Source organism: Bidens hawaiensis, unplaced genomic scaffold (genome assembly GCF_021521415.1).
Source record: "Bidens hawaiensis isolate Kalapana, Puna unplaced genomic scaffold, B.hawaiensis_p1.1 tig00033241_1, whole genome shotgun sequence".
In the NCBI taxonomy this organism is placed as follows: domain Eukaryota; kingdom Viridiplantae; phylum Streptophyta; class Magnoliopsida; order Asterales; family Asteraceae; genus Bidens; species Bidens hawaiensis.
The window spans coordinates 60,678-82,873 of NW_027495701.1; the positions used below are offsets into that span (position 1 = coordinate 60,678).

Genomic DNA, 22,196 nt, shown 5'->3' on the forward strand with positions numbered 1-22,196 from the left:
GTTAGTATTTAAATGGAATTTTATGTGCAGCATGTATTAAAAAAGTTGTTATAGTTGATAGTCTTACATGAATCTTTGTTGTTGTTCATTTGGATGGTTACCACACATCCATCCGGGGCCACGCAGATGTAGTTTTCGATTACACTGGATGCACCCTCGATAAAACCATTTCCGTTCATAGATGACATCTTTGATGGTGGCGATGCAAGAAAATCTTCGTTCCTGTTAGCGTTTAACATTTAGTGTAAATATTGCAAATTGAATGTATTTTAACACAATAAACTCAAAAACTTACATTGTTCTATGTCGGATTCATCTGCAATAATTGTGAGATTGTGAAACGACCTCTTTGGTTGTTTGGTATGTTGGCGTACCTCATTGTAAACCTGTGTACAATATACTTTGTAATTGTACTATGTGCGCTATGTAGGTTTTAAAAGTAGTGTGTTTGAGGGTATGCGTGGTTCTTACCGTTCGATTAACTCATTGGTTTCAGGGACACATGGATTGATGTAGACGTGTGTAGGAGCGGTTGACTCAAGCTGTAAATCTTCATATTTTTTTACCCTCATTGAAGTGACAGCTACTATACATGGAAAAGCTGCATTGGTGAGGCTTTCTATGTCAACCATATCAATTGTTTCTTCCCAAAGAGCCACTTCAATGAATTTTTCATTCAAACTGTATCATTATATGTTCAGATGGTTAGTTCGACAGTTGTACTTGTGTATCAATAATGTGCGTGTTGTGGTGTATGTGCTGGTGTCTTACTCTGCATCTTCCAATAGAAATTTCAACAATCTTCGTCCTGATGATGTTGGTCTGTTTGTGGTTATCGAGTCAAAACGCCCTATGAAATCAGTAATGTACATGTTCATTAGTGCATATATAATGTGTCTGGTAATATAAATAGGCTGATTTTTTTACACCTGTTAACAGTAAGTGGGAATCTAGACGACTTTGGAGAACGTGGTACTGTACAAAGTTGAAGTAGTGTAATGGGAAGCCTGATGGGTCGACTGGAATAAAAGAGGTTCCTCGGACAAGTTTTATGGTCGCCTATTGAGGAACAACGTTGTGAGTGCGTCTCGGCTTTTGCGACACGTAGTTAGACACCCTGTAGCAACCTTGCATTTTCATATTGTTTTCAAAGTGAAACTTATCGCGGTTGTTTCCACACGCCTCAATCGCATGCCCCTGTATATTATGTTGATTTGTAGGTTTTGTTAGAATTTGAATTATGATTAGGAAAACTATAAATATTAAGGGTGTGTTAGGCTTAAGTTGTCCCTTACCCAATCGATCGGAACCGGTTCAAAAGGAAAAACTTAAAAAAAGATCGTGCATATTCAAAAATTTTAACCGGTTCCATTCGGGTTTAACCTATTTCAAGAGAAGTTCTCAAATTATTAATTGGGATATACAAAACGGTTGTTAAATTTTGTATATGTTACAAAACTAATTATAAACAGTCTGAGAACTCCTCTTTAGAAATATAAACACAACATAGGACAATTTATTTATTGTGATAATCATGATCAAAAGATCAATACTATAATAGAATCTATATGGTAATAGTATTCTTTTATAAGGAAAAAATTTAGTCGTTGCACCTCTTTATCCACAAATAAGTAGCAACATTCATTCTTAAAAGCGTAGGATTGCCATTTTCTTATGACACGAATGTCTACAGGTTCTGCACCATCCTCATTCCAAATGAGAGAAAGACTTCTAGATGTCATCTTAGGTCACCTGTAGAGTAAAAAATTTAACAAAAACAACAGGGTCAAATGGATGAAAACATGCACCTTTGTTTATCAATTTTTTAACATTTGAGCGATAGTGACTTTATAATATGGTTATTTATCAAAATTTAAGCTGAACCCTAAGAGTTTTGAACTTGATAATGCATGATTCACTCTATAAAAGTCAAAATTGAGGCATAAACTGAGCTGCATATTGCAATTAAAAGGGACTAATAAAAAGCATAGCTTAACTGGATTATATAAACTCTAGACTCTTATCAATTTACAATGTTTACTGGTTATTCAAAATGGAAGCAAAATTTCCGTTAACCGATTAACAAATCCCTAACAAAGAAATCAATAACATAAAAAAACTAAGCATACCTGTGTGAGGAATACAAACAATTTTACTGGCTCCTCATTGTCGTGCCATTTCGCGGGCGTGGGGGTCGGGTTTTATCCGGTGAATCCCTCAATAGGTGGATCGTTAGGGGCTCCGTCCGTCCGGACTAGTGGCCGGCTCGGGCTACCTTTAGCCAATGGGGGCCGCGTACAGAGTACTCGGTATTACTTAGTTGGTCGTTCAAAAAAATAATGATGAGAATCAAATATAGTAATTATATATACAAGCTATTTAATTATGTACTTGATTCTCACAAAATTTAATTTGTAAGTTAATTTTCCTTTGCTCTGTATAGTTATACTCAAACCTTTCATCGAGTCAATCTCAAAATTCCTTGATCGAGATTCTTAATATTTTATAAAAGTGAGCTTATATTTATCATAACATATACCAAAAATAACATGTCCAAATTATTATTATGTGGTCACACTTAATTCAACCCGACCCGTTAAAACTGTACAAGGGCCTAAAAGATCTTTGCCGACAGACAGCAAGCACCCCGTTGATTATAGTCTGACTAAAATAAAAAGTCTCTCTTCACCTTCTTAACTAATTAAAACCCAGAATCAACTTTATGCTTTGATTTTGATTTCAGTTATTCTCTTATCCATCCGATCGATCATTGAAAATTCAACAAAATGTCCAATTTCAATCGTCAGATTCGCTTATCATCGTCCGTGATCCGATCCTTATATGACTACAGGATCTCCAGATCTTTCACCACCATTGAAGGTCATCGTCCCACCATTCTTCATAAGCAAGGTCTCGATATTCTTCATGATCCATGGTTCAACAAGGTAGTTATTATTATTATTATCATATTATATGCAGTTTGTAGAATTAGATAGGTTAGCTAATAAGTTGGTTAATTTGCTATCAAGTTATAATTAGTTGTATGCTAGTAGAGCTGCTAGTTTCAGAAACTGGTTCGTGGTTGGTCAACAAAAGTCAAAACCGTTTCGGTTAAAACCGGCTTTTTAACTGGTTTTTGGCCGGTTTCGGTAGAGAGAATTACAAACCGGTTTTCAATTGGTTCCAAATTGGTTCGGTTTCACTTCAATTTTCGGGTCTGTTCGGTTAACTGTTTTTTTTGTCACCTCCAAATGCTAGTGTTGGTTTACATGTTGCTGGTTGGTTAAACTTTGAAGTTTTGGTTAACAGGGAACGGCATTTACGATGACTGAACGAGATCGTCTTGAGCTTCGGGGGCTTTTGCCTCCAAATGTCATGAGCAATGAACAGCAAATTGACAGATTTAGTAAGTTACTTTTAACTTCTTTTGGTTTTAACAACTTACCGGTTATTAATTTAGTAATGCCTGGATATCTTTATGAATCATGTGATCAGAGTAAATATTTTGAATATCATGAGAGTAAATATTTTGATAGTTGAAATTAGACGTATTGATTTCCTTATATAGGTGTCGAACTGTTACAAAGTTTGGGGTGAAATGTCGCAATGTTTTAGAATTAGTTATGTGGCAGTTAGGGTGTATGTGTGTAATCATTGCAGTTACATCGGTATCAGGACTGCACTTCGGTAGCAGAGTCAACAACTACCAAAGCATAGTTGTTAATAGCGCTCATAGCAAACACTATAAACATGAAAAGAGCGTATTTAGATTTAATATGCATATGAAATATTTCTAATTTTCTTCCTCTCGTGTATCGCTAAACATAAAATAGCGCTCGCCATTTCATCACTACGTAGCGTATAGGTAGCTTGTCGCTATCGTCCGCTCCGCTATTCGCTATTAACAAACTATGAACCTTCAGTGTCACTACCGAACTTTGAGTTCGCTAACGAACTCAGCCAGGGGACCAGTATGGTCATAAATCACACAAACACACAAAAACACAACACACGTATTTACGTGGTTCATCTGATCAGGAGCTGATTATTTTTGTGAAATGTTATTTAGAAATATTTTATTAAATTTACAGTGGCTGACCTGAAGAGACTCGAGGTAAACGCTAGGGATGGACCCTCAGACACAAATTCTTTGGCCAAGTGGCGAATCCTTAATAGACTACATGACCGAAATGAGACAATGTACTATAAGGTGAGTGGTTAATATATCAACAAACGTGCATATATAATTAATATATCAAACAGATATACTTATATGTGCGTTTAAATGGCACTTGTTAGGTTCTAATTGCCAAAATTGAAGAATACGCCCCTATAGTATACACTCCAACAGTGGGACTCGTTTGCCAGAAATACGGCGGGTTGTTTAGAAGGCCACGGGGGATGTATTTCAGTGCTGCGGATCGTGGAGAGATGATGTCAATGGTTTATAATTGGCCTGCTGATCAGGTCTCTGTAATTTACAATTTTTATAAGTTTTTATTATGAGAAAAGCCTTAACATTAAAACTGAATGTGGCTCATTTATGTAGGTTGATATGATTGTTGTTACTGATGGAAGCAGAATCTTAGGTCTTGGTGATCTTGGAGTTCAAGGAATAGGTATTGCAATCGGGAAATTGGATTTATATGTTGCTGCTGCAGGAATTAACCCTCAAAGAGTAATTTTACCATTTCCAACTTTTATTTATATTATTATTATTTCTAAGCTTAACACGGGTATGAAATTCTGGCACGACATGAACCTAACACGAAATGCGCTGGTTTGGTATAAACGAGTTTGGGTCAGTTTCTGGTCGACTCCGTGAGCTCGTTTAGGAACACATTTATTTTTTGATTTATTTTTTTTAAATATATTTTATGTAATAAATTAAATTTACTTGGGTATCTTATGCCAAATTTTAAAACTAAAAAGGAAAGTGACATAAGATTTTCTATAATTAAAATGTTATTGGTTTATATAACTTAGTCAGTTTTGTTGAAAATGTAAATTTTAAGTTTTAATATGTGAAAACAAATAAATAAAAAACTCTAGGGTCAAATGGGGTCGTGTTTGGGCCACCCCGCAAATATGCGTGTCGTGTTCGGGTTCACGTGTGTGACACAATTTTCGGTTTCGGGTCTTGTTTTGGTTCATTTAGCACCCCTAATAGCTTAGTGACTTCTATGTTTGTATAACAGGTGCTCCCTATAATGATTGATGTTGGAACCAACAATGAGGTTCTTCTTAAAGACCCCCTATGTATGCTTTACTATATTAGAATTTTTGTTCACAAAATATATTTATTTTTTTCAAAAATGTGGTTTGATTAACTCATTTGTATAGATTTGGGATTACAACAACATCGTCTTGATGGTGACGAATATCTTGCTGTCATTGATGAGTTTATGGAAGCCGTGTTCACTCGTTGGCCCCACGTTATAGTACAGGTAATCAGTTCCACTAGGTTTCCATGTGTTTGTTTCAGGGGCAAAGTAGTCTTTTTGTATTCAACATTTTTTATTTTACTCCCACGAATGTTTAATATTGATATTAGTTTGAAGATTTCCAAAGCAAATGGGCCTTCAAGTTGCTGCAACGATATAGAAACAGCTACAGAATGTTTAATGATGACGTGCAGGTAAATAGTTGATATGACTCCAATTATCTTGATACTTCTATTTGAAATAAAAATGTTGAATTTTTTATTTTTAGGGAACAGCTGGAGTTGCAATTGCTGGTCTTCTTGGAGCTGTGCGAGCACAAGGAAAGCCAATGATTGACTTCCCAAAACAAAAGATTGTTGTTGCCGGTGCCGGAAGGTTTATATTCTTTCTTTAAAGTGATTTTCAATTATTTTTATAAAAACAACAATGAGATAATTAATATGAGCGCAAATATTGCAGTGCGGGAATTGGGGTACTGAATGCTGCTAGGAAAACAATGGCAAGGATGTTGGGAAATAATGAGTTGGCATACGAGAGTGCTGGGAGTCAGTTTTGGGTCGTCGATGCTAACGTAAGCATATTATTAGCTACATGATAGTTAATAATATAAATCCTCATATGGGTTGTTTTTGGGGGATGAATCAGGGTTTGGTGACAGAAGAGCGTGAAAATATTGATGATGATGCAAAACCATTTGCAAGAAAGACCAAAGAGATCGGTCGCCAAGGGTTGAAGGAAGGGGCTAGTCTTGCAGAAGTGGTGTGTTTAAATACCTTAATCTTCATCCAGTTTTTTATTATTCTTCATATTGTGAATTATCATATATCTTTCTGAATCCATCACAATCGAAGTTTTATATAATTTACTATAAAACGATTACAATAAAGTGGCAGGCAAACGGGCAACAAGCTGCGCCGCAACCAAATTCTCATATATACCCAGTTTAAATGAAATTTAGCCATTTTACCCCTATGATGTCATTAACCTACCAAATTCTCCCTATTTATTAGTATATATATACTTATAAAGAAGTATATATACTTATATAATATAGAGAAGAAAGGTGTTGTAAATGTTTCACATATGATATGTCATATGAGTTTTGTAGTTGATATTCCAGGACGATTTTTAAATCTCATATTTTAAGAAAAAAATATGTTAATGCTCATTTCTTGAATTGTTTTTCTTGACATGGGTAAATTTGATATATTTGACTAATTTGAAGGGGATGTATGATATATTAAGTTTGGATAGTGTATAAATGATATCACACAAATTTGTAGGGATATATATGAACTTGTCACTACTATTTATTAATCAAATATGGGATATTATGGATCAGGTTCGGGAAGTAAAGCCTGATGTACTCCTTGGGTTGTCTGCAGTTGGCGGTTTATTTTCTAAGGAGGTATGTTTAGATTTCTATTAAAATTTTAGTGTTAATTACATGAATACTCCCTTAGATATACCCAAATTGCGTGTTTGATCCCCAATGTTGTTAAATGACAAGTATCATCCAAATAGTTTGTTATGGTTAACACTGGTACATCCTAGCATGGATGGTCGTTAATCTTTCCAGTTAAGTGTGTAAAATTTCTTTTTTGCCTTAACTATTAAAAATAAAAAAAATAAAGCATTAAAAGAAATCATGCGGAACCGACAAATATTTGCCGGTGAGGCCCGTTTGATTTCTTTTAATGTGTTATGTATTTATTTTATTAATAGTAAGGGTACAATAGTAATTTTACTCACTTAACTGGAAAACTTAACAGCCATCTACACTAGGGAGCTTCAGTGCGACCCTTAAGTCTATAACAAACTGTTTCGAACTTTCCGTCATACTTGCCATTTTAAAAAATTGGGGAGCAAACATGCAATTTGGGTATACATCAGGGAACGTCCGTGTAATTTAATTCAATGATTTAATACTCTTTTCATGTTATTTAAGTCACACTGTAAATGTAGGTATTAGAAGCACTTAAAGGGTCAACTTCAACAAGACCAGCAATATTTGCAATGTCAAATCCTACAACAAATGGTATGCATATATTTACGTTAACAAACAACCTGACATGTACTTTTACATATGAGTTCTATTTATTTGTTTTAAATTGTTCACGATAGCCGAGTGCACCCCCGAAGAAGCATTTTCCATTGTTGGAGAAAATGTCGTTTACGCAAGTGGAAGCCCGTTTGCTGACGTGGATCTCGGTTTGTCTTCTAATTTTTTAACATTTTACTTTCAGAACTTAAACTATTTAACTTCAAAGCATTTATCTATTTATTATTTTTGATGCAGGAAATGGACATATTGGCCATTGCAATCAAGGAAACAATATGTATCTCTTTCCCGGGTAAGTTGTTATTTTCAGCATCTCATTAAAAATTCATATCTTCTTTCATTTATTATTTATTCTAATCTTTACTTAATATTGCAGCATTGGTCTCGGTACTCTTTTATCTGGCTCTAGGATAGTCTCGGATGGCATGTTACAGGCTGCAGCTGAGTGGTAATTATTTAAGTAATTATTTAAATTTATAAAATCAGAATTAATTTCTTGATTGTCTTGTAACCTTTTTTTATTTTATTTTTTTCAATAATTAAAATAACAGCTTGGCGGGATATATGACTGAAGAGGAGGTCCTTAAAGGAATTATATACCCTTCAATATCAAGGTATCGACACATGTATTCGATTATACTTTTTTGCTTTTTTTATATTAAAGAAACAGTTATGTTAATTGTTTTATATGTTGTTTTGTGTCCCAGTATTCGTGATATTACAAAACAGGTAGCTGCTGCTGTTATTAGTGAAGCAATAGAAGAAGATCTAGCAGAAGGTTATCGTGAAATGGATGCTCGTGAGCTATGTAAGCTAAATAAGGTATTCTCATAATTTAGCCTATAATATAGATACATGAACACATGTATACGTACATTTAAAAAGTTTGTTTCTTTAACACTTACGTGTTTTACAGGATGAAATTATTAGCTATGTGGAGGACAATATGTGGAATCCTGAATATCCGACACTAATTTACAAGAAAGATTGAACGAGAAAAGGAAGTGTAAACGAGTCAGACGATTGAACTTTTGACTTTATTTTTTGTTGCATAGCCCTTGCATTGTTTTAAGTTAAGATGTTGTGCGTGCATATAATCGGGATAACCTATGAGGAACCGTATAAAGCCTGATAAAAGTTAGTAAGATGGATATTTGCAGTTATACACGGACAACCAAGGTTTGCGTTAGAAAATTGTTTCGGGTCACAAAATTGAGCCGGGCTGAAATATGTTGTAAAGGGCGGGTATATTGAAGAGCAATATTGCCGGGATATTTCAGACATTAAATGAATTTGATGAACAAAATAAACCTTCTATGAATTTCCCCCCGATTAATTAAATATCAAAATGACTTGTATAAAAACTATAACATAAACAGTAAAAAACTCCAAAAAGAAAAAAGAAAAAAAGGAATTGTGACACTAACCCATGAATTTTATCTATGCATATATAATTCAAACATATTTGGCAAACCGTTTATTAATAATTATAAAGCTAATTATATGATTACTTTATTTATGAGTGCTTTAGCCAAATAAAGGCTTGTCATTTTTCGATTGTTCTTACATACTTTTTTACTTTTAGTCATAAAAAAATAAAGTAAGATATATATTTTACTATTTTTGATTGCCACGTTTATATAAGATAGCTCTTCGTCCAATTTGAGTCATTTAGCAACCAATACTAAGTTGAAAATCTTATAATTTTTGTTATTTAAAAAATTGATTTGGTGCTGATATGACGTCTCTATATAAAACTTAAAATTAATATTACTTTTAATTTTATCAACTTTATACAATATTTAATATATATATATTAAAAACCAAACAATATTACAGTCTCAATATTCTACTATTCATCGTTATCCAAGTGATTTTTCTGCTATTTCTCCCCCCTATCGTCTCCACCTATACCATGTTGCAATGTAGTTTTAATTCACTTATAAACTGTTCACGTCACTTCTTCTTCTTCACATAATCAATGTACTCCATTGTCCAGCTTCTACACCTTAATCTCTCTCTTAAAATCTTGCTTTCAAGTAAATGTTTATCCCTTCTTCATCGGATTGTGTTTATTAGTTGTCAAATATCGTCTCATTCTTCTACCGCAACATGATGATGGTTTCTTCTGTCCAGGTACATCATATTTTACCCAAAATTTATTTCATATAAAATTTTGACACTTTTATAAAAAAAAGATACTTATTTCATAGAGTTGTTCATTTCAATATGTGAGTGTGTCTTGTAAATTATGTCGTATGGTTTTACGAGTGGTTGTGAGTATTTGAAAGATAAAATGTTATATAAGAAAGTTAAATGTATAATTTATTAAATTTTTTTTATAAAGTAGTGAGATGAGAAGAGAAACAATATAATATAATATAATGATAAATGAATATGAGGTGAGATCCGGTACAAATAAAATTAGGGTACTAAACTTACAAATAACTAAAGTAATTACAGTTTTGAAGTAGAGTAACTATGTTATAAAAAATAAAATAGTGTAATAATAATTACTCTAGCTCAAAAGTTATAGTGTAATGATAATTACTTTAGATATTTGTTCACTTATTAGGATAAAAGTTATTTGTATTTGATCTATCCACATCCCATTGTATATAAAGGTATTATGTAATTGAAAAAGGAAAATATAAAAACAATGAATTTGAGTGTAATTATATTAATATAATAGACAAAATTACAAAAAAACGTCCTTTATATTTAATCGTTTTTTCAGTGGACGTCCTTTAGCAAAAGAAATGGCAGAAAACATCCTTTATATTTAGAAACTCTATCACATTATATCCTTTGATCCTAACCCGGTTAACTTTTCTCGTAAAATCTGGTCATGTGCAGACACATGGGGTATTCTGGTCATTTTACTCTTGAAAATTAATCATCCTTAGGTCAGTGAATGATTCAGAGTTAATATTATTTTAATTTGCAACATTAAAATGACCAAAATACCCCCATGTGCAGGGCACATGACCATATTTAACGGAAAACGTTAGCTGGGTTAGGGTCAAAGGACATAATGTGATAGAGTTTTAAAATGTAATGGATGTTTTCTGTCATTTCTTTTGCTAAAGGACGTCCGCTGGGAAAACGATTAAACATAAGTGACGTCTTTTTGCTATTTTGTTTCTAATAAATTGGTTGTGCTTCAATGGTAGAGCACTCATTTTATGAGTGAGGAGTAGGGGGTTGAAACCTCACTATCACCAATTTATACCAATTTATATGAGAGATATGAGGGATGACCCTGGCTTGCCAGGGTTCGAGTCCTGATCTCACCCGGTTTTATCGACTCCTCGTTGTCTTGCCGTTTGGTGGGCGTCGGGGTCGGGTTTTACCCGGAGAATCCCTCAATAGGTGGACCGCTAGGGGCTCTATCTGTCCGGACTCGTGGCCGGCTCGGGATACCTTTAGCGAATTGGGGCCGCGTACGAAGTACCGGTGTTACTTAGTTGGCCGCTCCAAAAAAAGTTTAATATTAATATAATATAATAAATAGAGGATGAGGTGGAATATTTCTCCAACCCCAGACAGTATTATATTTTTAAAGTAGTTTGTTTATACTTTATAGTTATACCCATGATCAGCCACTTGGTTTTAAGTCTTTTAACGTTCAATTCCACACAAAAACAAAAGATTCCCGGTAAGTAATCCTTGACGGTCACAGACATATTCATTCTTTCCTTGTTCTTCTTCTACCAACTTCTTTTCTTTTTATTTTTATCCACCATTATTGACTTTAGCACACACACACTCTTACTGTTGAGTTGAGTTATGGCTACCATGGAGAGCTTGATCGGTCTGGTGAACCGTATACAGCGAGCTTGCACCGCGAGACGACGCCTTGAATTCGCTTTGGGATGCTCTTCCCTCCGTCGGAGGCCAGGTATTCATTCATTCACTACCTTTTTAATTTAAGATATAGTATGTAATTATGCACTCTTCAATTATGCCTAGGCTTTTGATAGTGCGTGCTGTGTTTCGTCTATTGAGGTTGGTAATATGATCAATAGTTGTTAGTTGGTGGTTAATTAGGTTAGGGTTGCAAACTTGCCCTTTTTTTTAATCTGATTATATTATGCTTTTATTTTAGGGCTTATTGACCTATAAGCTGTATAATGACACTTTAATTCGATAATTAAGATAGTGTTCCGGTTCAGTTATGCAAAATTGTTTCTTGTGTTTCATGAATTGAGTTCGGTAATTTTTTTTATCGAAAGTCAAAGTGAGGCCGAATGGATGATACTAAATTCGTATCTGCAACGAGTATGTATGTGTGATTATACTAATTGTGGTTTTATCTTAAGTATGATGTTGACTTTTGCTGCCACTTGATGTGATTATGTGATATATGCTAGTATGCTACATGAAATGAAATGGTGAAAATGAAGTTAGGGTTCATTTCAGTTGATTCTTTCTGTTTCAGATGTTTGTTTATCAACTTGTTTTTGCATTCTGTTGATGCAATTGAGTTGATTTTAGAGTTCTGGAAAGTCTTCTGTCTTGGAGAGCATTGTTGGGAGAGATTTTCTTCCTAGAGGATCTGGTTAGTTTTTTTTTATGTTCCACTGAATACGTTTGAATGATCTCAATTTTCAATATTGTTCAATTGTTGTGAAATTTTTCATTAATGTTTTAAAGTGACATAAATGGAACATATATGTTATTCCTTTGAAGTCCAACCTCACGTAGAAGGTAATTGTGAAAGAAAAAAAGTCAGTAAATAAAACATGTTTCATAATTGTTCCATTTAGGTCAACAATTATAATTTTTTTTATAACAGTGGAACAATATTGAAACTCGAGTGGTTTTATGGTTAGAAAAAAATATTGAGTGATTTTTCTGAAACAATATTGAAACTTGGTTACTATTTCATGATTTTATTACTTTAACTTTCCACTTCTTTTGAGATAATATCAGATATTAACATCTATTGTTGGGATTGTCACAAGGAGACCATTGGTGTTGCAGTTGCATAAGACAGACGGAGGAGAAGAATATGCTGAGTTTGGACACATTCCGCGTAGGCGATTTACCGATTTCTGTATGTAACGTGACTCTACATTGATGGTTATCCAATTTCTTTTATTTTTTTAATAGCATAATCTACTAACAAAATATACTACTTTTTTCAACAGCTTTAGTAAGGCAAGAAATTCGAGATGAAACAGACAGAATCACTGGAAAGTCAAAACAAATATCCCCAATTCCAATTCATCTCAGCATATACTCTCCTAATGGTGCATTTCTCTATATAAGTATTTATATAAATACATCTGTATCTATATACAGTTTATATGATACAATGACCCCTTTTGTGTTCCCTTTGTTGCATCAGTTGTCAACTTAACCTTAATTGATTTACCTGGATTGACAAAAGTTGCTGTTGGTATTTTTCTTCACCTTCTATGATTATAGTTGTATTATATGATTTATATGAGCTTTATCTTACTGAAGTAACCAACCTATTTATTTCCAGAGGGGCAACCTGAAAGTATAGTAGAAGATATAGAAAAGATGGTTCGCGCCTATGTTGATAAGGTAATTTAGTTATGTTCATAGTTTCAATTTTAAAGAAACATGTGATTAAGGATGATGCATATGTTTCAGCCAAATTCCATCATACTAGCTATATCTCCAGCTAACCAAGATATTGCAACGTCTGATGCTATAAAACTTGCTAAAGAGGTGGATCCATCAGGTAGGTTTACGCTATAATTATTATTATAATATTATTTTTTTCCTTAAAATTCTTGTTTTTCATGTTATGAATTGACCAGGTGAAAGGACCTTTGGTGTGCTGACAAAGCTTGACCTGATGGACAAAGGAACTAATGCATTAGATGTGTGTTTTGAAGCTGATTATGCCGTATTGAATAATTAATTGATCGCTAAATAATAATATTTATCTAATGATGATGTGAATGTGATTCTTTTTGAAGGTTCTTGAAGGCAGAGCTTATCGCCTGCAACATCCATGGGTGGGGATCGTTAATAGATCCCAAGCTGATATTTTGAAAAACACTGATATGATATATGCAAGGCGAAGAGAACAAGAGTACTTTTATACGAGTCCTGATTATGGACACCTGGCTAGTAAAATGGGTTCAGTTTATCTTGCAAAACTTCTCTCTCAGGTACACTGTTTTGTTTATATGTCAATTTCAGTTTACATGTTGATATCTGGCTATTAATACTAGGAAGTAGGGGTCTGCATGGGTCGGTTTTCGGTTTTACATTTGGGCTTGAAGTGTTTGGGACCCGAAAACATTTGCCCAAAACGTGTTTGGGCCTGAAATTTTTAAATAATCAATTAATCATAAATTAAAAAAAAGTTAGAAATTTTAGGTCCAAATCGATTGTTCTGGGTCCATTTTTCAGACAAAAAATTTCAATCCCAAATGGTAAAACCGAAAAAACCAAAGCCTTACGGTTTTCAAAAACTTAAAAACAGAATTTTTTGTTTTTCATTTGGTTTGAGCCCAAGACCAAGCCAAGCTGATCCCTATGTCGATCATTAGTATGATTCGATTATGTTGGTTCGGCTAAGTGGCTTGTTGCTAACCCAAACTAGGAATTGTGGTCTTAAACTTTTTCAATAGTATTATTAATATCACAAAAAACCTACTGATTCATGTTGCAGCATTTGGAATCTGTAATAAAAGCAAAAATACCAGGCATCATCGCCTTGATAAACAAAGGCATTGATGAGATGGAAGCAGAATTGGACCGCCTCGGTAGACCAATTGCAGTTGATGAAGGGGTGAGAGAGAACCTTATATTATATAATATGTATAATAAACACCCTTTCACTATCTGACTATCATTTCATCCTTGACGTCTTCTTTTCAGGCTAAATTATACACCATTTTGGAACTCTGTCGTGCTTTTGACAAAATATTTAAACATGTAGATGGAGGGTAAGTAATAATATTGCCACAATATTTACCCAAACATTAATTTACTTAAAATGAATTTTTAATTTTTTGTTGTTGTTAGACGTCCCGGAGGTGATAGAATTTATGGAGTATTTGATAACCAACTTCCTGCTGCTTTGAAAAAGCTTCCGTTTGATAGGCATCTTTCATTACCAAATGTGAAAAAAATTGTGTCAGAATCAGACGGTTATCAGCCTCACTTAATTGCTCCTGAACAAGGATACAATAAGGCGCATTAAATTATTTTAGGGGGCCCGCTGAAGCTTCTGTTGACGCAGTAAGTGGCTTTCTTGCTCGCGATTTATCTATTCTTTTTACTTGTATGCAACTTATAGTGAATCATTTTTTAGGTGCATTTTGTCTTGAAAGAACTTGTCAGGAAGTCAATTGGAGAAACTGAGGTTAGATTCGATAACGATCATACAATTTATAATTAATATCATCACCAATCTTATTTAAGCGATTTAATCTATTAGTCTTGATGTGGCACTTGATTGGTGCCATGCCATAACACATCACTACATCAGATGCCACACAACGAAACAAGTTTATGCGAAAAAAGTAAAGGGTAAATTTTTTTATTAGTTTGAAAAATGATCTTTTCTGAAATCTATATTATAAAATATTATTAAATGTTACACTAGATGTCCTAGTAGGGTGTTAACGAGCCTAGTCGCTCGTGAGCTACTCGAGATTTGACTCGTTAAAAGTTCGAACTAAGCCAAGCTTAACGGGCTTGAGCCTAAAAATAAGCTTGTTTAATAAACGAAACCATGCCTGAGATTCAGAGCTTCACTTATTGAGCTCAAGCTGACTCGGTAGCCTAAATGAGCCTATTATTATATAAATTTTTATTAACGTATTAAATATATATATTTATATAATAACTATTATTATAGATAAATTTATGTCAAAATAACTAAATATTATATATAAAAATTAGAATCAAAACATAAATTATTAATAAATAATAAACAAGCCAAGCTCGAGCTCTGCTCGGCTCGTTTACACTTGTAGGTGCTACGTGTCATCCATATAACACGAAAATGACAAATAATATGCCACACCAGCAACTTTTATTAAGTCAGCCAAAAATAACCCACTAAAAATTTAACATTTAAAAATGTGCATCCAAACACCCTCTGAAATATAAAGTATTTCTAACAGGAGTTAAGGCGGTTTCCAACCCTTCAATCAACTCTCGCTACTGCTGCTACCGAAGCACTGGAAAAATTTCGTGTGGAAAGTAAAAAGACGGTTTCCAGATTAGTAGAAATGGAGTCTTCATATCTCACAGTCGATTTCTTCAGGCAACTTCCCCAAGAACCAGACAGGCTTGGACCTGGACCCAGGCCCGGGCCTGGGCCAGCGCCCTCACCCGCAGACCGCAGAAATCCACCTCCACCTCCTTCAGACCGAGGAAACCCGAGCGACCCATTGGGGGACCGTTATGGAGATTCACATTTTAGAAGGATTGGTTCAAACGTATCATCGTATATTAACATGGTGTCCGACACACTCAGGATCACGATCCCAAAGGCGGTTGTTCTTTGTCAAGTGAAAGAAGCAAGGCAAAATCTTCTTCATTATTTCTACACACAAATTGGAAGGAAGGAGGTAGTGAATTTTTTGAAAACTTGTTTTAAGTTTTGTTTATATATTTTTATATGTTTTTAACGGGTGAATATGAAATATTGAAATACGTTTAGGGTAAACAATTGGGGGACTTACTGGATGAAGACCCGTCTCTGATGTCGAAGAGACAAGATCTTGCTAAACGACTCGAGTTGTATAAAGCAGCACGAGATGAGATTGATGCGGTTGCTTGGGTGCGGTCATAGTGGTATTCTGTTAAGTTGTGTTGTCGATTATTTAACTTAACTATTAATGCTGGCTTTGTTTGTTACTGAGAATTGGGAATATGCTATGTACATTTGTAACACTTCTCTCAATATGTACATGTATATATGTGTGTATTTGTATTCTTCTGTTACTCTGAATATTGCATGTTAGTTGTTTTAGCAAAAATGTTTTTAAGCAAGATTTTGTTTCTTGGGTTTATAAATGTGTAGATGAATAACAAGATATGTTTATGGGGTTTTTGGTGTTTGATTAGTGTGATTGGACTAGTTTCTTGTTTGTGCTTTGTGTGCTAAAGTTTTGTTATTGGTTTAGTTTAATGGCTGGCGTCAAGTGAAAACAATCGCCTGAATGCATGATAGTGCGGTGAGTCAAACCTGTTCAATTCAAGGATTGAACTAGGTATCGCTGCCTACTCGTCTAGTATTCCATCATCACCAGGTGCCAACGAAACTAAATGGTGGGGGCATGAATCGAACATGGACCACATGAAACACCAGGTCTCTCTTGTCATTTCACCACCAGCTCATTAAATTTAGGAGACCGTATAAGTTTGAAAAATAATTAAGTGTTATACCTAAAAAATGTTAAAACTAACACAAACATTATTTGGAAATTAATAATTAATAATGATTACAAATTAAAAAATAACAGTTAAATTAATAGGTAAGGCTTTCATCCAATATATAGTTCTGTATATATTATTATGATTTGATCGTCAATTCGTCATACATAAAAATGTGCAATTTCATATACGTAAGTAATACACAGAAATAATCTCCCCAAGTGTAAAGTAATCCTTCATATTATATTATAAATTGTCAAAAATTATTATATAAACTTTTAGTTATAGTTATTACTATCAATGAACCTTAGCTCAATCTATGTTAGAGAAAAAGTGGATATTTGGACCAGAGACCGTAGTTCAGTCCCAACCGAGTTTTACCGTAGTGGACATTTAGGCGGGAGACTTTCCATGGAATAAGAGGTGATGGGCTTGGATAATTCAACGTTGTCTGCGATCTCAGACGTATAACATCGTCTTGCCTTTGAATTACTTCTGGTAGCTGTGTTTTATCGTGAAAGTAATATACTTTTTATAAAATTAATACATGTTTTTTGTGTAAATTAAATTATCATCATCGTACTCAGTATATCCTATCAATAGCAAAGCTATGGTAGAGTCTGAGGAGGGTAAGATGTAGACAACCTTACCTCTATCCTATATAGAGAAACTGCTTTCGGTGAGACCCCGACTCAATTTGTGTAAATGAAATAAAACTGCTACAAAAGGTCAATTGTTTGGCATTTTATAAACCTTTTTTTATTCTTTTCAAAAGGCTATTCACTTTCTTGCTTGTGGTAGCGTTACGTGATGTCTTATTTAAACTTCTTCCCCTACAATTTTATTTATTTATCTTTATTCTAAACAAACTTTATTATGACTTATATATATAATTAAATAATTGTTTAAAATCTCAAAACTAAACATAGGGTCCAATGGATTTACTTTACCGTAACGGTGCAACTTCTATTTTAGTTTATGTTTTTTCTAACAGTGGGTTTTGAATAAAACGCTACAAAATAGAGATGAGCTCGGTACTGAACTGATATTATTTTTATCAAAATCTTAGTATCAGTACCGGTATAAAAACAAAATTTAGGAAATTTAGATACATAAATTCTAAAAGTTGGTACTGAACATGTATCCATTTGTTCATCCCTACTATAAAATGTTTCATTAAAATAAAAATATAAAATTTATTTTATTTTAAAAGCTATATTTATTTATTTATTAGGTCCGGACGAAAGTTATGAATGAGCGGGTGGTAAGAAATATACTTGGTGTTTCATGTGACTCATGTTCGATTCATGCTCCAATCAATCATTCAGGCACTGACTGATGTTATTAGACTAGGCGTGCAGAATATGTAAATGATGTTCGCTAGTTAGATTCTTGAACTGAACGAGTTTTATCTCATCGTACTGTCGTGCCTGGTGAGGGTTTTTCTCGATATGATAAATTTAACCCGTAACACATTTGAAGGATACGTGTCCGTCGGTTAAAAAAAGAAAAAATAAAAAAAGGTCAGATCAGATCAGATATAAAATAGATGCATCAGATTCTCTTCTCTAAACATAAACACATATCAATCATAATATTCACATTCAAATTCGTGCAAATTATCTCTAAATCGGTAAGATTTACTTACATTTGTAGCTGATCTATCTGTCATTACAAATCTGATTTCTCTACTATCTGCTGTGTCTCCATTGATTTCTGTAGGTCGTCGTTCTATCTCAATTTTACCTAGGTCAGATGCGAATTACCAATGTCTGTGATTTAATTGTTAAAAAATAATCATCATCATGACATAGATCACAACTTTCATCATTATTGTTATTGTTATTATTATTATTTTTTTTTATATTAATTAGTAGTTCAAATAAAGTTGTAATGTTTATATCGCAATGGAAGACAAACGCTAGTCTTTTTATTACTACATGCATAGACTGGTTGTAAAAATCTCTACTAGGCGTCGGTTAACCCCGATTGATCTCCGATTAACCGCTAGTCTCCGGTCCCCACCATACTGTCCGGCTAGCGACTACTATGCATGTTTAGTTTTAACTATTTGTGAAAAGTTATGCTAATACTTGAACAATATTGAAACTTGAGTGGATGATTTATGTTTTAGAATACAAATATCAGATAATATAACAAATTCATTTATGATTTGCACTTTATAATGAAGGATACACGTTTTTCTCATAGGATTTGACCTGTTATCAATACAAATATTTGTGTGTTGACTTATGTTTTAGATTTAATTTGGATAGAAAAATGCTTAAAAAGAGCAAAATGCTTTGATCACAAAATGATTGAAGTCTAAAGTATGATAGAAAATTGGCAGAAATGTTCTTACTTTCATTTTGTTGAATGCAGTATTAATCTAAACACACGCAAGCTCGGACTCATGGGAACCATTGTTGATGCTGCACATACGGTAACTATATAATTTTTTAATCGGTTTTAGTTTTAGAATAATAATTTTCTTATAAGAAGCTAAATTAATTTATCTATTTGATTGCAGGAAGGAACCAAAAGTGCTCTTAGTGTAAAGAAGCCCAAAGTTGTGTTTGTTCTAGGTGAGGACTTCTATTTAAAGTTTAAGAATCCAAATAATGATGTTTTGAACAATATATTTGAATAGTAAAGTATGTATTTTTACGAAGTTTTACTGCAAATGTCTAAAATACCCTTCAACATCGAGCAGGAGGCCCGGGCAGTGGCAAGGGTACACAATGTGCAAATATTGTTGAGCACTTCGGGTATACTCATCTCAGTGCTGGCGATCTTCTTCGGGCCGAAATAAATTCGGGATCCGAAAATGGGTATGTTTTATTTTTACCTGTTTGACCATTAAGGGTGTTCATCGAATCGAATTCGGGTTATTCAAATTTAAAACTTCTAAAAATGAATTTGAAGTCAAATTAAATTCACACAACCTCATTCGAATAAGCTTACGAATAAACTGAATTAGGATTAGCGATTCAACGGCTAGGATAAAAGTTAAAATAAACTGACCAAATTGATTTTGGATTTTAGTGTAGTTCAATTTCTTTAGTCCATAAAAAACTTAACAGGTAATATAATTTTAAGGTCAGCTATAAACCATAAGTATGTTATACAACAAATAAGTATATATATAAAATGCGAATTCGGGTTTTTTGAATTGAATCAGTTTGAGATGCCTAGGTTCGAGTTTGACTCACGTTCGGTTTAGAAACTCGAATTGAATAAGGATGTGTTTTGAATATCGGGTTATTTGAATCCGATTCGAACAATGAACACCAAAAGTTTTATGTTGTAATTAATATTCTTAAGTGCTATCTTGATACATTATAGGACCATGATCCAGAACATGATTGCTGAAGGAAAAATTGTTCCACCAGAAGTAACCATTAAGCTTCTTGAAAAAGCAATGATGGAAAGTGAGAATAACAAGTTCCTAATTGACGGCTTTCCACGTAATGAGGAAAACCGTGCAACCTTTGAGTCAGTTGTAAGTTTTTTACTCAAAAGTTACGCATGTAAACGAACCACACGTTCAGTGAACCATTCATGAACCGTTTGTTGGAAAGTTCGTTTCTTTAACAAACGAACAAACATGAACACATGTCTCGTTTGTTCGTTTATGTTTGTAAACGTGCATTTATGTTCGTTCTATGACGCGTTCGTTTATGGCATAATTAACGAACAAAAAATAAACGAACACGCTAATTTTCTTGACGAACAAACTCGAACAAAAAACTTTGTTCATTTAGCTGTTTGTGTTCAGTCGTTTGTTCGCATCTTTTACAAGCCTACCAAAAGTTACATTAAACTTGTTTATTTATATGGAATTATTTCGCAAAGAAGTTAAAATATTATGGTTAATGATATACAGACTGGAATCGTACCCGAGTTTGTTCTTTTCTTTGATTGTTCTGAGGAAGAGATGGAGAGGCGCCTCTTAAGCCGCAACCAGGTTCGATATACAACTTAAATGAGTTTTTACTAATTTTATTTGAATTTAAAACTTTGATATTTTGGGTTATAAAGGGAAGAGTTGATGATAACATTGACACAATAAGAAAGCGTTTCAAGGTATTTGTTGAATCAAGTCTCTCAGTTATCAACCATTATAACTCCAAGGGGAAGGTCAAAAAGGTAAATACACTATCCTTTTTTTTTATATTTGTTATTAAATTTTTGTTAGTAATATTGTGACAAGTGATTAAACTTGGTTTTAGATTGATGCTGGTAAGCCGGTTGCTGAAGTTTTTGAGGACGTTAAAGTTATTTTCACTTCTGTTGATGATAAGGTAAAGTATTGCATTGTTATTTTCACTTCTGTTGATGTCAGTCGTGTCGGGTTGACGGATTGAAATCTGCAACCCAAACCCGACCCATATTATTATTATTATTCGTGTCAAAGATTTCTTCACTAACCCTTACACATAAATTCTAGTCGACCTAAACATGACCCGTTTAGCCCATTTTTCAAAAACAAAATTATATAATCTGGAGTCCGGTGGAGTTTATGAGTAGAATGAATAATTTTGTTAAAATTCATCAAAAGTCTTAAAAATGAGATGGAAATTGCAAGTGTATCAGTATAATGGAAATCGGAAAAAAGAGAAATATAAATATATCTTTTAAATACTTAAACGGGTTTAGTTGACCCAAAACTTTTTTTTTTGGGTTCGGGTCGTGTCAACAAATGCCACCCATAGTATATATATTTATTTGTAGCTTTATGGCATGATTGTTATATTTTGCAGGCTGCTGCCTAGGTGATATCCAGTTGATTATAAGACGCGTGACATACGCTATAATTACATGATGAGTTGAGTTGTAAATCAACATTGTTATGGATTGTTTTCAAGCTAAAGTTATATCTTGGATGATTGTAGAACACCCCTTGATTATATTTATTAATTAGCTTATTTAGTCATTATTTGACTAATATATAAGACCATATGGAGTTTACTAATCATCTGTGTTTTTAACACCGGACCGGGAACCAAACATGGACTGGTCCGGTTAAGCCTTTTGACCATTTCTCATTTGAACCGGTCAGACTGGAATATGGATTTTTCCAGTTTTTATTTATTTATATTTAATACTATTTTATTCAAAATCTCATTTTCTTTTTCATTTAGTATTTGAGAGTCGAGACTCCATGTTATGTTATTTAAATCTTCATATTTTATTATATTACAAAATCACAACAAAACATAAAGCATATTCATATTATGATTTGTTTTAGATATGCATATATAGTTTTATTTTTTATATTGTATATGACGTCCTCTGGTTTTTAAATTCAA

The 22,196-nt window shown here is 33.5% G+C and overlaps 2 protein-coding genes and 1 pseudogene across 3 annotated transcripts; all 3 read left to right on the forward strand.

Annotated features, from left to right (window-relative positions):
* Positions 1-2,741: 2,741 nt before the first annotated feature.
* On the forward strand, positions 2,742-8,669 carry LOC143584691 (NAD-dependent malic enzyme, mitochondrial-like). Its single transcript, XM_077066689.1, has 19 exons — positions 2,742-2,945; positions 3,310-3,406; positions 4,092-4,210; positions 4,300-4,467; positions 4,550-4,678; positions 5,199-5,259; positions 5,344-5,447; positions 5,555-5,638; positions 5,713-5,819; positions 5,904-6,015; positions 6,090-6,203; positions 6,787-6,852; positions 7,410-7,482; positions 7,569-7,655; positions 7,744-7,798; positions 7,883-7,954; positions 8,058-8,120; positions 8,214-8,328; positions 8,423-8,669. Exons 1-19 carry the CDS (start codon positions 2,787-2,789, stop codon positions 8,495-8,497), a joined length of 1,860 nt encoding a protein of 619 aa, XP_076922804.1. The 5' UTR covers positions 2,742-2,786; the 3' UTR covers positions 8,498-8,669.
* A 2,635-nt stretch (positions 8,670-11,304) lies between these two features.
* Positions 11,305-16,545, forward strand: LOC143584701 (phragmoplastin DRP1E-like; annotated as a pseudogene). Its single transcript, XR_013144401.1, has 14 exons — positions 11,305-11,325; positions 12,004-12,065; positions 12,459-12,565; positions 12,660-12,761; positions 12,860-12,910; positions 13,001-13,062; positions 13,132-13,222; positions 13,302-13,366; positions 13,464-13,658; positions 14,165-14,284; positions 14,374-14,736; positions 14,810-14,860; positions 15,627-16,076; positions 16,169-16,545. The product of XR_013144401.1 is annotated as a phragmoplastin DRP1E-like (transcript).
* Positions 16,546-19,246: 2,701 nt separating this feature from the next.
* LOC143584696 (UMP-CMP kinase 3-like) lies at positions 19,247-21,716 on the forward strand. Its single transcript, XM_077066693.1, has 8 exons — positions 19,247-19,327; positions 19,415-19,469; positions 19,598-19,715; positions 20,230-20,386; positions 20,771-20,851; positions 20,926-21,033; positions 21,117-21,188; positions 21,648-21,716. The coding sequence occupies exons 1-8, from the start codon at positions 19,298-19,300 to the stop codon at positions 21,657-21,659; spliced, it is 633 nt and encodes a 210-aa protein (XP_076922808.1). The 5' UTR covers positions 19,247-19,297; the 3' UTR covers positions 21,660-21,716.
* Positions 21,717-22,196: the final 480 nt, after the last annotated feature.

What these genes read in the sequence shown, in the direction of transcription:
- LOC143584691 (XM_077066689.1), top strand. Translation starts at nt 2,787, where the DNA reads ATGTCCAATTTCAATCGTCAGATTCGCTTATCATCGTCCGTGATCCGA. An exon ending in ACAGCAAATTGACAGATTTA is followed by an intron (nt 3,407 to 4,091) that starts GTAAGTTACTTT and finishes TTAAATTTACAG; the next exon opens with TGGCTGACCTGAAGAGACTC. An exon ending in ATATACCCTTCAATATCAAG is followed by an intron (nt 8,121 to 8,213) that starts GTATCGACACAT and finishes TTTGTGTCCCAG; the next exon opens with TATTCGTGATATTACAAAAC.
- LOC143584696 (XM_077066693.1), top strand. Translation starts at nt 19,298, where the DNA reads ATGGGAACCATTGTTGATGCTGCACATACG. An exon ending in AATTCGGGATCCGAAAATGG is followed by an intron (nt 19,716 to 20,229) that starts GTATGTTTTATT and finishes GATACATTATAG; the next exon opens with GACCATGATCCAGAACATGA. An exon ending in GTGCAACCTTTGAGTCAGTT is followed by an intron (nt 20,387 to 20,770) that starts GTAAGTTTTTTA and finishes AATGATATACAG; the next exon opens with ACTGGAATCGTACCCGAGTT.